The sequence below is a fragment of the Notothenia rossii genome (assembly GCF_949606895.1).
Source record: "Notothenia rossii genome assembly, chromosome: 7".
Lineage (NCBI taxonomy): Eukaryota > Metazoa > Chordata > Actinopteri > Perciformes > Nototheniidae > Notothenia > Notothenia rossii.
In genome coordinates, this window is record NC_136905.1 from 60,939,316 (window position 1) to 60,954,815 (window position 15,500).

The 15,500-nt window shown below is 40.7% G+C and overlaps 1 protein-coding gene across 4 annotated transcripts in view; it reads left to right on the forward strand.

The window, feature by feature from the left end:
- Positions 1–16: 16 nt before the first annotated feature.
- The window catches only part of ttc7b (tetratricopeptide repeat domain 7B), a 40,681-nt gene continuing 25,197 nt past the window's right edge, over positions 17–15,500 (forward strand). For all 4 annotated transcript variants that reach the window (XM_079693561.1, XM_079693562.1, XM_079693563.1 and 1 more), the window contains exons 1-10: positions 17–201; positions 3,493–3,647; positions 3,899–3,974; positions 5,006–5,098; positions 9,522–9,685; positions 10,948–11,069; positions 13,544–13,622; positions 14,325–14,500; positions 14,603–14,666; positions 15,287–15,424. In XM_079693561.1, coding sequence (XP_079549687.1) covers positions 81–201; positions 3,493–3,647; positions 3,899–3,974; positions 5,006–5,098; positions 9,522–9,685; positions 10,948–11,069; positions 13,544–13,622; positions 14,325–14,500; positions 14,603–14,666; positions 15,287–15,424 — 1,188 coding nt within the window. In that variant the 5' untranslated portion in view covers positions 17–80. The remainder of the gene's footprint in view (positions 202–3,492; positions 3,648–3,898; positions 3,975–5,005; positions 5,099–9,521; positions 9,686–10,947; positions 11,070–13,543; positions 13,623–14,324; positions 14,501–14,602; positions 14,667–15,286; positions 15,425–15,500) is intronic.

The window sequence follows — 15,500 nt, forward strand, 5'->3', positions numbered from 1 at the left end:
TTCACGGTAGCTTGTCTCCTGTACAGCGAGAGGGATTCTCCTCCTGTGGTGTTTTGGTCCAGGCGAGCCCACTCTCAAAAATGACAGCAAGGAAGTCAGGCTCACGACTGGAGACCGAGATAGAGCGGTGCCGTTCAGAGAGTCAATGGGACAAGATACCGGAGCTAGTACGACAGCTCTCGGCCAAACTCATATCAAACGGTAAGCAGTGTGCGGGTGTTTGGTTCATTCAGTCTGTAAGGCCTGCTCCCTGCTCTCAGTCCTCGGCACTTCCTGACAGAAGAAGCCGAGCCTGGGAGTTTTACTGCACTGTGCTGTGGTGACAGCTAGTTAGCTAGCAAAGGTCAAGTACCAGAATTATTCCTTTTCACAGAGGATTTAACCACATTTGGGCAGTATGGTGTGTGTACACAATGAGATACTTTGATTTTTAGATAAGGAGAACTTAGCTTAGTTCCTGTTATAGTTCTGCCCTCTCCTGTCAAGCGGAACTACAAACACCTGTCATTAGGTGAATGTATTAAATTAACTTCAATGATAAACTATTCAGTCGCCTATTATCGACATACAAAAAACCTTCATATCAAGATCACAATAGTTTTACCTTTCTTAAAGTGGGTAATATGTCCTTCAGTTGAGAACTTCATCATGTCGAATTGACTGTATCTAGAATATTATATGTATTAGTGGTATGCTTTAACATTAGCCCTGCCCCTATGTATCGTACACACGTTTTAAATTGCGCTAATTTCAGTAATGGTTTCGCTTCGCAGAGTCTAGCTTCACTTAACTTCGCTGTGTGGCTAGCAGGCGTGATGCTACATGATAGCTGTCAAACTCCTCGATGATGCTGATGCTGAATTGTAAACGGCATTTTTTCATTCATTCAAACCTTTATTTGACCAGGTGGTCCCATTAAGATAATCGATCTCTTTTTCAAGGGAGACCTGTCAGCAAGTAGGTTACAACATGAACACAAAACAACAGATAACACCATAGCCGTGGGAACATGTTTCAAATGGGGGGTGCTGTGGGGATGACACCAGGGCTGGTTCTGACCAATGTGCTGCCATATAGGCAAGATTTTAGCTGGCAATGAAAAACCTCTACAAAAGACCAATACACTACAAACAGAGAAACATATTGACATGGTGGACAGCTTATATAACAAGATTTCAAATGTATTTAGTATTGTAACATGTTTTAATTGGAGGGGTGGACTTCACATCCTCTAGGGGGGTCCGGTGGTGCCCCCCTGGGAAGATTTTTTTAACATTTTAAAGTCAAATGCTTCAATCTGGTGCACTTTGAGCGCCCAATTACTAGAGACTGATCTAGGGGGTACAACAGATCGGTTTGCATTTTATTAATCCAATAAGTATGTGAACATTTCCAATAACCTACCATAGCCAATAACAAATAAATGTAACTTATTTTATTTGTATTGTTCATTCATATCTTATTTTACCAGTTAACATTTATTTATTTAGGCATATTTTAAATCTCTCCAGTTTTAAACGATATTTTTGGTTTACTGTCCTATAGTATACATTGGAATGATTTCAAACCTGTTTTGATTTATCCTAATAATTATAAAGGTGTACCTTGGAAATATTTGTTTACATAAATTGTGATCAAAACGTTTGAGACTCACTGAGATAGACTCACTGAGATAACGTATCCCCGCGGTATCCCCTCTCTCTTTCTCTCTCACTTTGGCTGTGAGCTGCGGGCACCTGATAAGCCAACATCCCTCACTTTCATCACTACAGCGCCCATCGTACAGGGCAAATGGAAAATGTAACCGGGTTGAAAAAAGGGTGTTATCTTTACTTTATTATGAATGTTGTTACATCAAGGTTGAAAATTCGTTTTTTTTGGTATTATATCTTGTGGAAGTGCAGATCCCCTGTCCTCCACCAGGGGGTGCTGCAGCACCCTCAGCACCCCTACTTCCCACGGCCCTGGATAACACTAAAGGACATCGTATTTACAGGGCTACATTTACATACCTAGAGACATTGACAAGTACCAACAGTTTCAAGTATCATTGCACCTATCCGAGCTTTAAAAACAGGCACTGGAGACAATTTGCTCAGTTTCAAATCTTTTTGAAGACTGTTCCAAGCAAGAGGAGCTGCACACATAAAAGCTTTCGTGCCTGAGTCAGTCCTTGCACTTGGCACATGTAACAAAGCCACATCATGTGATCTCAGGCAATAGCTACCTGCAACTCTCTGTTTGATCAGAGAGCAGATGTAAGATGGGAGTTTACCCAACATGGCTTTATATATGAACATGTACCAATGACTGAGTCTCCGAATAGTAAGTGAAGGCCAACCTGCCCTGGCATACAGGGTACAGTGATGAGTAAGTGCTTTACAATTAGTAACAAATCTCAGTGCACTGTGATAGGCGACATCTAACTTGATGGGCAGGTGCATTCATATATATCAGATCATGATATTCCAGCACAGGTAAAAAGGTCACAGAGACTAGCCTTTTCCTGGCCTCAAGTGAGAAACAGGGCTAATTGGAAAGAGTGCTAACAAATGCATTTAAAAAACATGTAAACAGTATGATATCCTACCCAACATGTGTCACCATTACAGAAATGTTGTTAGATCTTTAAACTGTAAGACAGAAAATCCCCTGATGACAAAAAGATTTCATTCAAATAATTGTATAAAGCTTTGCAACCTTGAAAAAACATATTTTCCTTTATATTTAAGAGAAAACGTTTCAAAATGTTACATATAGAATACATGTGATTATATTATAGACTACTCATTATTTGTTAGATATGTTACCAAAACCAACCTTACCGACACATTTACAACTGTGGACATGTGAATGTTGCAGAGTGTTTCTATGAACAAATGCTGCCATGGTGGAATGTAATGTGGCTCCTGAGAGGTATGAGCCCGGTCACTGGCTGGCATCAGCAACAGGATTACTGCTGGTTTCACACTCTGAACCTCTCAACACAGTCACAAGCTTCAGAAGCTTAGGCCGTACTTTAATCTGCCCGGTATGTGTGTAAGCACTGAATTGTTTCTCTATGTCAAATCGACATGTATTTACAATACCTACGTTGTAGATATACATGAATAAACTGAACCCTAAAGTGGTCACATTGTCATTAGAGAGCGATCTTATTTAGATTTCAAATGTTAAATTCATTGTTTTTTTATACCCTTAGATTGACCTTCGAACTTTGATACAGATACGACAGTTAGTCTTCTAAACAATAAGGTGATTGACAGAAGTATAATCACCAACTTTTTGGATAATCAAGTTGTGTGTGTGTGTGTGTGTGTGTGTGTGTGTGTGTGTGTGTGTGTGTGTGTGTGTGTGTGTGTGTGTGTGTGTGTGTGTGTGTGTGTGTGTGTGTGTGTGTGTGTGTGTGTGTGTGTGTGTGTGTGTGTGTGTGTGTGTGTGTGTGTGTGTGTGTGTGTGTGTGTGTGTGTGTGTGTGTGTGTGTGTGTGTAGATGACCTAGGGGAGTTGTTGCTGGGAGAATGCAAGCTTCAGACGTACCTGAAGGAGAACCCCATCAAACAGGGGGCCAGTCCCAGGGGCCCGCGACCTAAACTGGTGGAGGTCAGGAAACACCTGACTGCTGCTCTGGACAGAGGGAACCTCAAGGTAACTGTGGAGGAAGACATAGGCGACAATTGACTAACAACAGATTAATATAACTTGTTTATTTTCTTTCATATTGTTCCCTATTCATTTTACTTATGGAGTTTTGGTTTCTGTAACATATTTACGGCCACAGAAAAGGATTCGTTTAAGGTTTTAACATCAGTAGAAAAAACATCTGCAGACGGAAACCAAGCACAATGAAGTCAACGACATTAAAAAGAGATAAATAGTGTTATTTGTCTCTCTTTCAGGCCGATTACCTCCAGGAAGCCAGCCTGTTGATGGCCAAGCTGTGCTATGTGGAGGGAGAACACCGAGACGCTTTAGGTAACCTACATGCTCCTATGGTTCGCTTTATTTACATATATCCACAGTTTGCTCGCAGTGTAATGTCAGTAAAGGGACGGACCACATCAATAACTGAAATGTGTTTTACTTCCCTGTAGTTCTATGTATCATAATAGACTATTTTAGTGTGTGTCACTTGGTATCTGAATTGCATTATCTCCAATATAATAGAACTACTTGGCGCTCGGCTTGTGTTCAAAGCCAAGAATGAACATTTGACACAGTTCTGAGTAATGTCTCGTCCCACAAATCCACGCCCAGTTGCTCGTGATAATTCACAGACATTGTTGTGAGCTTTTTCATTTAGGAACCAACCGTATCACTGCTTAGAAGAAGCGTGCTCCTACTCATGGACAAGGGGCTCATGCTAAGTCATTGGTGGATGTAGTTTGGTATAAAGAAAATAGTTTCTAAATGAAACTGTCACAAAGTCTTTATATCTGAAAAGAGACATTGCTGTTTAGTTTTTCAAATGTATTTATTTGTTGGCGCTTTGAGCACCACTAGAGTGCCATTCAGTTCCATTACATTGGAGAAAAGGCATACTCCTCTATGGCCAATATCGCCAATACTGGGCAGCTCGCACCAAAACAATATACATTGATAAATAGCGCTAAAGGTAAGAGCAAAAATATGTGTTTATTCATTTGGGATTCATTTTCCCATCAAAAAAGATAGATCTTTGTAAGGTAGGGCTGCATAATTATATCATTTCTTCTTATCGCCTAAAGGGCTTGTAGAATTGTCACATCGCAAGAAGCATAATATTTGTAAAAGGCTGTATATAATTCTTTGATACCATTTGAAGGACACATTGTGGATCTGCAGAGATGTTTGTTTTAATATAAATGAGAATAATGAGGCAAAATGATTAATCTTTCAAATATCGTTAATCATATCGCGATTGCAAATCAGTCAAAATAATTGCGTTTCATAATTTTTTGCAGCCCTAGTTGTATGTGTATAATACTGGTGTATTTACATATTTCTCCATAATGATGTATTGACAGGTCACTACAGAAGGGTGATCCTGGAGGACATGCAGCTGGGGGGGGCTCCTGTGTACAGGCTGTCCATGATAGCAGAGGCGTACGCTACTAAAGGTCCACACACACACACACACACACACACACACACACACACACACACACACACACACACACACACACACACACACAATCTTTGTTGTCCTGTGCTTCCTAATCTTTCTAATAATTGATCTTTATTTCTGCACTATTGCTTTCCTCCACATGATGGCAGTAGAGTGTCATATGAAGAAATGCACGCAGCAGCATCTGTGGCTCCTCTTGAATCATTGTATTGGTTTCATTCATCCATGTGACTGGACACGAGATGCTCGGACAGTTGCTGCCTGTCATTTATGATTGATAAGATATTAACGTAACAACATAAATGATGTATTATATTTTGAGACAAAAACAGATAATCTATAAGAGAAGATGATCTTCCAAGTGCCAAAAATATATATATTCGAATAGATTAAGAGACTCAAATTGATTTGGGGCCTTCACACTATGACCCTAGTCAGTTTAAAAAGATTGGATTTTGATTCTTTACACATACCTTTCATAAGATGAAACTGAATTTGAATATTGACTAAATAAAATGTGTGATGTTTAGCAAGCCAAACTAGAACATTCCATTGATTATTATACTTAAGGACAATGTGATTAAGACTGAATCTTTATATACTTTTATAGAAAAAAGATACATCAAAAGATTGTTCTCTTTTTGAAGCCTGCATTTATCTGTAGTGGCGATTTGTCCTTGAACCAAAGAACAAACAAAACCAAATCAACCGGCCACAGAGGCACCAGCTAGCCAAGCGTATGCAGGATGAAGCCCATTGTCCAGGGCCATCCGGTTGGTTTCCCTTTGGTTTCAATATATTTTACATACAAATATCGAAGGCTTCACGTCATCTCTTTTCCTGATAACAAAACATACACTATTTCTCGGTGCCCAATCATTCATGACATTACATGTAATTTGTTAGACGCTTTTATCCAAAGCGACTTACAGGCGGGCAATACTATTTTTTTTTTTGTAAATCGATCGAGAGGGGTGTTCATATAACGTATTTTGGCGTGTAGAACATAAATCTGAAGATATTTTTCAATTCTGACAATCCTAACCTACATCAATTTGCAGTTGAATATGATCTATTTTTCGATTATTTGCTATTCTTCTGGAAAAAAGAGACTAAGTTGGGGGTCTTTTATTTTGAAGTCAGGGCTTTTATTTTGAAGTCAGGGCTTCCTGTCTGATGTGAAACTTACAGGAAATGAAACTTACTTCAGTATATCAGTGTTTTCAGTGTGAACTAGTTGAAATGGCTCAAGTCAAAACAAGGGCAAAATCGACTTCTCATTTGAGTAATCTTGTTGGCATTGAGCGAGAGCTGTTGGTGTCTGAACTGCCAACTGTGAGGGATATCCTGAGGTATGGCATCTACTTGAGGGATCAAAGTAAAAATGATAGGAGGAACTACCCAGTGGACCAGCTGGTGGGTGATATCTTCCCTGGTCTGATTGGTCAGTGGAGCAAAGCGAATGCTCTTTTCAAACCACCTGTTATAAATGAAAAGGTGACCATCATGTCCAAGCTCAAGGAGGTCTGGAATCAGGCAGTGAAGTGTTCCCTTGGGAAGGGCAAACTTGATGCCAAAGAGAGGTTCAGTGTCAAGTTAGACCAATTATTTGATATTTTGACTTGCAAGTGTCAGATTACCAGTTGTGAGGGGGGAGGCTGTGATGGCTGTGTGATCCAAGCCCACATTAACTGTTCCTGCAGCAGAGAGAAAATGATTCCTTTAAAAGATCTTGCATACATCAAGGGACAGAAAGAGAAGGTTGGAAGTAAAGGACCCCACCAAATGGGAGCCCCTGATCTGCAGGAGCACAAGAGACAGGTGAGGACATTGGAAAGGCAGGGGATGGAAAACATGGCTGAGGAAAGGAGAAGGAGCAAGGAGGGAAATGCTGCAGCAGCAGACAAGGCAGCCAGGAAGGATGTCAAGAGGTTTTTGGCAGATGGTGATGAGGATCTGGAATTGGAGAGTGGTGCTGAAGATAAGTTTGTCCCTGAAGTTGAGCTCTTCCCTGAAACTGAACCTGCAGCTTCAACAAAAGGACAGAAAAACTATAATGATATTCCAAATGTTGCGCTTGCCAGTGTAAGGTATGGCATAGGGCTGAGACCAACTGCAGCGATAGCAACTGCAGCTCTGATTGATGCAGGAATCATCACAGAAGACAACACAAGTAAAGTGATTGATAAGAACAAGGTCAAGAGAGCACAGGAAAAGTTGATGATAGAGCTGGGAGAAGAGTTTGAGGAGAAGTGCAGGGAGATGGGGGGGATCTCCTGCATCCTCTTTGATGGGCGGATTGACCTGACAAATGTGATAATGGAAGCTGAAGGCAGTGACCAATCTTTTCCCGCAAAGATCAAAGAAGAACACTATAGTGTTGCTGGTGAGCCTGGCAGCAACTATCTGTTCCACTTTACCCCAGAGAAAGCAACTAAAGAGGACTCACATGCTGAGCAGATTGCTAAGGTCCTGTTTGCCTGGCTGAAAGAAAGGGGTTTTGATAAGACCTTATCGGCCATTGGAGGAGACTCAACTAATGTCAACACTGGTTTGAAAGCTGGGGTAATGCGAAAGCTGGAGCTGCACCTGGGGAGAAAGCTGGTGTGGTTGGTGTGCAACCTGCACACTGGTGAACTTCCCCTGCGCCATCTCATTGTTGGCCTTGATAACAGACAACAAATTATCTGGGCCAATTGGAAAGCTCCTTGATTCCGTTACAGACTTGGATATCAATCCTAACTTCACCCGGATCTTTGTTGGCCCTCCACTGATCAAGCTGCCTGACAAGGTAATTCAAGATCTTTCAACTGATCAACACTATGGCTATAAAATTGTCTGTGCAGTCAGGGATGGAGTGCTTCCTACAAGGCTGGCTCTGTTGGAGATTGGACCAGTAAACCACAGCCGCTGGCTCACCACAGCAAACAGACTTCTCAGGCTCTGGGTGTCAAAGCACAGATTTAAAGGAAAGAAACTGAAGAATCTACAATTGATTGTGGAATTAATCATTCGAGTGTATTATCCATGTTGGTTTAACGTGAAGGTCAAGCACTCCTGGGTCGAAGGGCCTAGGCACATCCTGTTTCAGCTGGACTGCCTCAAGTCCCAGAGGAAGGAGGTGCTGGAACCTTGTGATGCCAACTGTGAGAAGATCTGCTTGGTATGCCCACAGCGAAGCCATCCTCCAAACACTGCTGTGCTCTGAGGATCAGAAGGAAATAATTGAGGGGGTGGAGAGAATCCTGGCCAGGGGAGAGGGGGACCCAGACACTCAGCTTGGGGACTCCTCTGTCAGGACCAGAAGGACACCTGACATCAATTGTGAGGCTTCCAGCATTGGGGACTTAATCAGCTGGTCAGAAGGTGTGTCAGAACCACCTCTCACCTGCTTGCTAAGCACCTCAGAGGTGAGAAACGCCATCAAAACCCCCATGGAGGTACTCAACTGGCCTTGCCATACTCAAAGCATTGAGAGGGTTGTTAAAATGGTGACCGAGGCTTCTGCTAAGTACTTCTCACAGGAAAAGAGGGATGGAGGGATCAGAGCTGAGGAGACCAGCAGGAGACTGATGTCCAAGAATGAGTCAAAGCAGGACTTGTGCAACCTGGCAAAGTTCAAGAAGTCAGAAGATTGATCTTTGTAATCTTATCCAGTTATATATATGCAGTTCACCTGTTATTAAATATGTAAAAATGATTTGGCTTTGTCAATATAAATGACTTCCCTTATATATTTTACTATCTTATATAGAGGTTCGAAAGGGTAAAATTGCCAATTTAGAAATACAAAACGATGTAGGTTAGAGTTATCTTATCCCAAAGATAAGCTCATATTTGAATTCCCCATAAAAAAACACATAATATAGACACCCCTCATGTTAGGATTTCCTTCAGATTCATGTTGGCACCTGAGTATGACCCCCCCCTCAATACTGTGGACAATCCCCACAGGAGCAATTTGGAGTGAAGTGTCCCAGGGACACAACAACATGCTGACTGCAGTGGGGTTTGAACCTGTGCTCCCCTGATCATAACACCAACGCTCAATGCACTGCACCACACGCCTCCCCTCATTCCTCCAGTTAAATATCCAAATCACCCGGTGCCTGAAGCTGCCTTCAAAAATACTTCTAAAATGAATTTGAATACTGATCAAATTACTTTAGCAATACAATAAGGATTTAACTATAACAAAATACAAATCAATAAACAGCCCGAACATGAGCAATTTCGGAAGACACTGAAGCTAAGGTGGGGTTTTCTTTCATTTCAAAGTCACACTTGTTGCGATACTGTCTTTTTGATCTTAATGAGGCTTTGTGCGGTTACATTTGAGATAAACATTAAAAGAAGAATTAACTCATAGCGTTTGTCACTCTTAAATCATTTTAATTTCCGTATGTCTCCTTTAGGACTGTGCCTGGAGAAGGTCCCGGCCGCCTCTCCAGCTCTGTCCAATCAGAACACTGGGTCTCCAGCGTCCAATAGGAGCGCAACAGACCGGGAGCAGGATATCATCACCTGCTATGAAAAGTCTGGAGACATCGCACTGCTTTACCTGCAGGAGGCTGAGAAGGTGTGTCATGTGATCTTATGTCTTAAATAAGGCCTCTTCTTTTAAGACTGTGGCGTACTTGTTTTCTATTGCAGTGTCGTTATACAAACACTCATAAGATATCCTGTCAGCACCTGGACCCTGCCGTCCCTGTGGGTGTGTGAAGCGGAATATTCTGCTGACAGCGTGCACGTTTGACAAATGCATCAGCCAACTGGCAAACTCACCCCTTCCTGTTGATTTTGGAGAAAGGCAAACAGTTCACTGCAATGAAGGGCAGGAGGCAGACATCAAACCGTCTCAACCTTTTAATGACACTTCATTTCCTGTGAGAAGAATGGTATAAACTCATGGCTTTATACAACGGAAGGTGTCATACTGTAGGTTTATTACATGGTATGATGATATTACCTCAATATACAGTGAATGTGGTTTGGAGGGACAGCATGATTTATAGAGATATTTTAAAGTATTTTAGTTATATTAAGTTAGGATAGTGTTATAACTAATCATTTTATTTATAATATACCAAATAATAGAAAATCACAAATTCTTACAAGTAAAAGTTCAAATGTCCAAAAACGCAAAAATACTCTGTTAATTATCATAAAGAAAGTCATAGACAATAATTTCAAAATGGCTTGGCCGATTTGGAGCATTTTGGGGTGGTTTTGGGGGAAGTTGAGGATGAGGAGTCCATTCCTGACATTATCAGGATCAAAAATGGCAGTTTTAACCAGAAAATGACAAATCTCTTTGCACTGATTTGATTAATTTAGGGTCTCTGGATCATTTGGATTGGACAGATTACACCATTTGCCATTGTTGATCCTGAAAATGTCAGAAATGGACTCAATAACCTCCAAAACCACTCTAAAATGTTCCAATTCCCCCAGGTCATTTTTTAAATATTTCTAACAAATGCTATAATGCCTTTGGTTTTAATGAACAAATTGTCCAACTTATGCAAGTTTGCATCCAGCAGTTTCTATGTGCTTGGGGCCCGTTACATACATGTTGGGTTCACTCTGCTGCAACTAGACTGTAGGGTTTTCCTCTGAGAATAAACTGTCCAAGATTAATATACAAAAAGACAATCTGTTATTTAAATAAACATATATCTGGTACACTGAAAAATATATTTTTTATGAAATTAGGTTTTCCTTATTGATATACAATGACATTTAGAAGCAGTATTTTACATATCATTAATATACTTTCAGCTGCCTTGCATTTTGTGTTAACTTCTTCTTTTTATTTTTCCCCCCTGTGTGTTTCTGCAGGCATTGTCAGCAGGAATTCAGAACCGCAGCCCGAAGCCCGGCCCGACCGCCCAGGACCTGGAACTGGGCTACTTCCTGGAGACGGGCCTGCAGAGGGCACACGTCATCCACTTCAAGAACGGGTAAGACAGGGAAACGGGTGGAGGACAAATCAATACAGGAGACATCTGAGAGAATCACTAAACAGTTTTGAAAAGGTATGAGTTGCCCAAAACAAATACCAACTCTCTGTGAACACATCCCACCCACTTTGTAGGTGTCGTGTTAAAAGCATTATCTGCATACAGGTTGATAATGGCAGAAAAGTCTGAACACGGTTAAATAACAAACGCAGTGCAGCAGAAAGTCGTCCCCACAGTGTTGTTGTTTACAGCACAGCAGCAGGTTGGAGGGAATCTGAAAAGTGTCTTCTCAGTGCTGGCTCATTGGCTTTGCTATTACTTCAGTATTAAGTGAAGGCACTTCAATTAAAGACAGTGGCTGCTTCTCAATGTCAAGGAAGGATCCTTCAGAGCCTCTATTTCAAGGATGCTACATCATCGAATCCCGCCGAAGGACTGTTCCAATGTACTGGATCCTTGGAATTCTACCGAGGACTTCGTTGCAGAACATTTCAAGGCTGCTCATGTGTATCCTCGGCGGTCTTAAATTACCCACAATTCTTTGCGCACGGACCAATTTCCACGTTGTGGCATTAATAATGCAGTAATTGGAATTCTACAGTAATGATGGCCCTGCACAACATCAAGAATAGAGGGCAGTTTCTGTTTACTTGACATTTGTTCATTGTTAATGGTTTTTTTTTTTTAAATCTGCAATTTGCTTGTGTGTGTGTTTACATTATTAAAAATACAATTTAAATGTGATTACACATTTTCTGTTCATCGATAAGTGTTAGAACTAGGGATGTCCCGATCACCTTTTTTTGCTCCCGATCCGATTCCGATCATTTGATTTTGACAATTTGCCGATACCGATTTTTCCCGATCCGATCTTTATGCAATGCATTAAGAGGAAAAAAAGCATTCAAGTTGTCCCTTAAGGTTATTTTTTTATTTAAATTGGATATTCTACCCAACATGGATATAGCTTCTTTTTTCACAGCAGTATTAGATCAGTTCAGTTGTGCAGCATTGGATCAAAACAAAATAAAGCTTATCAGTACTCGTTAGCTTACTGCTACAATTAGACACTGCGCCCTGCCCACTCTGTTGCCAGATTTGAGAGAAATAAGCAACCAGGTCTATGAAAACAAGCCCCAAAGAAGCAACACATACATGATGTTGTGTAATTCGAAACCAAAACTAAGGCCTCAGGATGACTTTAAGACTTGAACATGGTCATTTTTGTTTTGTAACATTGAATAAAAAAAATAAAAGAAAGTATTTATATAAAAAAAAATTAAAAAATCCCGATCCCCGATTTTTTTCTCCCGATTCCAATCTTTTGAAAATCACGTGATCGGCTCCGATCCCCGATCACATGATCGGATCGGGACATCTCTATTTAGAACGACTACAAACTATATATGCTAAATTGAAACAGAAGTAAAGTGTTGCTTGATTATTGTGCGGGAAGCAGGAAATAGAGGGAATAGAAAGGGGTGTCTACCAAGGGGGATTCAAACCACCAGGACAACTCGCAAACTAACTATGGAGTCATTATGGATGCTTCATTTACTTGATTTACATTAGAGAATAAAAGTCGTACGGAACGCAAGCGGGAAGACTTAATTAACTAGAACATCCTCCTCCTCCGAGCAGACAGACGCCGACGATACTCCCGCTCTATCTCTTCCTCCATCTCAACAAATTAATGGATAAAAGACAACGACAGGTCTCCCTTGTAAATGAGATCGATGATCTCAAGGGACCAATCTGTCTAAATAAAGGTTTGAAATGAAATGAAATGACAAAAACGTGTCCATTTTCAATCTTCGCAAATCAGTTATGAGTCTTCAAACAAATCACGCTCAATAAGGCGGGGCCTCACATATGACGCACACCTGCTAGCCTGTTCTTCGTTCTCCGAATGCTAGGAAGGATTCTTGCCTAGCCTCTGAAGGACCTGACTCAGAAGGACATGTCCTACCAAGGAAGTGTCCTCAACTTTGAGAAACGGCTAGTGAAGCTGTTTCTTATTCATTCACCTGAAATTAAATTTCAGTTAAAACAAACCCTAACCCTAACAAAGAAAACAAATCACATCATTTCTGACCATGACACATTAAAGATTTTGTTTTCATTGGAAGCTGCCGGCATGCAAAATGTGCACAGCATCAACATTTAAAAAATATAAACAATCTTAAATTTAAAAAAAGATATATACATCTGTATTTAGATCTCTTTGAATTGTTGGTGTGATAAACACTTTACTGTTTGTTGATTGTTATTTGTGTACCTGCCCAAGGACTGCAGATGGTATACAGCATCATTTCTGTCTTTGAGACTAATGTATCGTTATGCATAGTGCTTGTTCAGACAGATGGTACGTTATACCCTGATTCACACATTGATAGATGTACCTTCACACATACAAGCACGACAGACTCTAATAAGTGTCCTTCTTCCTGTTTCTCCTCACTATGTTGCCATAGCAACCTGACACGAGGCGTGGGCCGTTTTCGGGAGATTCTCCGAGCTGTGGAGAACAGAACCACCCAGAGCCTGCGCATGGTGAGGGGGGGCTTTTCATTTCGTTTTTATTCAAGGAGAATCTTCTTTGACAAGTCTGTTAGAAAGTAAACTGTGAGCATTTCAGCATTAAAATGTACAAAGACCTACGGTTGGCTCGCTTGGCTTTATATTTATATCCAAAAGTTCCTTACATATTTGAAACCTAGATCTAAGTCTTTCATTTCAATCAATTTATGTTGAGTTTTTTTCGGTTAATGTTTGTTGTTTATCATGTTTGAGCATACGTCAGCTTACAATTGGCTGACATAAATGTATTTTTTAAACAGATCAAGCCACAGATTTGCAATACGATATTTTGATCTTGATCGTTTTTAATTCCATATTTACACCATATCAAAGGTAATACTAATGGGACTTGATTTTAGGTCATTTGAGAAGCTAAGCTAACGTTAGCGGCATCCAAACAGTGTTGTCTTTGTCGGTCCATTTGTTTTGGAGAGGAGGAAACCTAACCAGGAGAAGCTGACTGCATGAGAAACTCCCGGGATCCATCGCTGCTTCACTTACAGGCCACCAGACCCCATCTTTTGTTCTTGTTTTTATTTAGAGATCCATAGTGGCAAAATAATGACCTCTTCTTCTGTCTTTGAAGTAGACAGTATACAGTGATCCCCGAGTAAACAGTCTGCTGCTGTGTTCCTACCAGAGTGCCTTTTCCTAATGTGCATGTATGTGTTTCAGACTATAGCCAGACAGCTAGCAGAGATCCTGCTCAGAGGGATGTGTGAACAGAGTTACTGGTCTCCTCTGGAAGACCCGCCCACCGTGTCGCCATTGGACGACCCCACACGGCAGGGACACACCATCAGCAAGAACTACAGTCTGAGCCGACGCGCCCGGGTCTACTCAGGAGAGAAGTAAGGGATAATGTGTGGAAAACTGTGGGAAACAACCCTAATGAATCCAAATGAGTTGTCCATCTTTTTCTTTCCTTAATTGTCTTTTGTCTTTCCTCTCAGTCTGTTCTGCCCTCAGGAGAACACAGAGGAGGCTCTGCTGCTGCTGCTGATCAGCGAGTCCATGGTAAGTCACACCAGAGTACATTTAATCAAGTATTGTACTTAAGTGCCAATTTGAGGTACTTCTACTTTGATGGGTAGTTTTCTTTAATGCCACTTTAGACTTCTACTCAACTACAATTCAAAGGGAAATACTTTACTCAACTAAATTTATCTTAAAGCCTCAGTTATTCGTTACTCTATGTATTCTGATTTCTTAAAATACAAATACGAAATGTATAAATAAATCAAATTAGCCAGCCCTATTCAAGAGCACCTGGACAAAAAGACGATTTAATAAATTAGCAGATTAAAACAATAATATTTTGCACCTGTACACATTTAAGTCTTTTTTTTTTTATTAGAATAATTTTGAGGTTTTTTTTGTCCTTTTTTCAATTTTATTTAAATGTTTTCTGCATTGGGTAATTTTAAATGAAATACTTAAAAAATACATATATTACTACTTTTTTATTTGTAATACAGTATTTTTACAGTTTGGTATCAGTACTTGTACTTAAGTTAAAGATCTTAATACTTTCTCCAACACTATTCAGACTGGAAATAGTTGGAAATAATATTCCTTTCACCTCGTTAAACCATGTTCCATTTCTAAATCTCTGTATTTGTGTGTGTGTGTTTCAGGCTAACCGGGACGCCGTCCTCAGCAGGATCCCTGAACACAACAATGATCGCATCATCAGCCTGCAGTCGGCCTCGGTGGTGTACGACCTGCTGACCATCGCTCTGGGCAGGAGGGGGCAGTACGAGATGCTGTCAGAGGTGAGCCGTCCCTCTGTGGTGATAGAGAACGTGTTAAAGCCCAATCCCATAATAATATACCCACATTAAAACACCC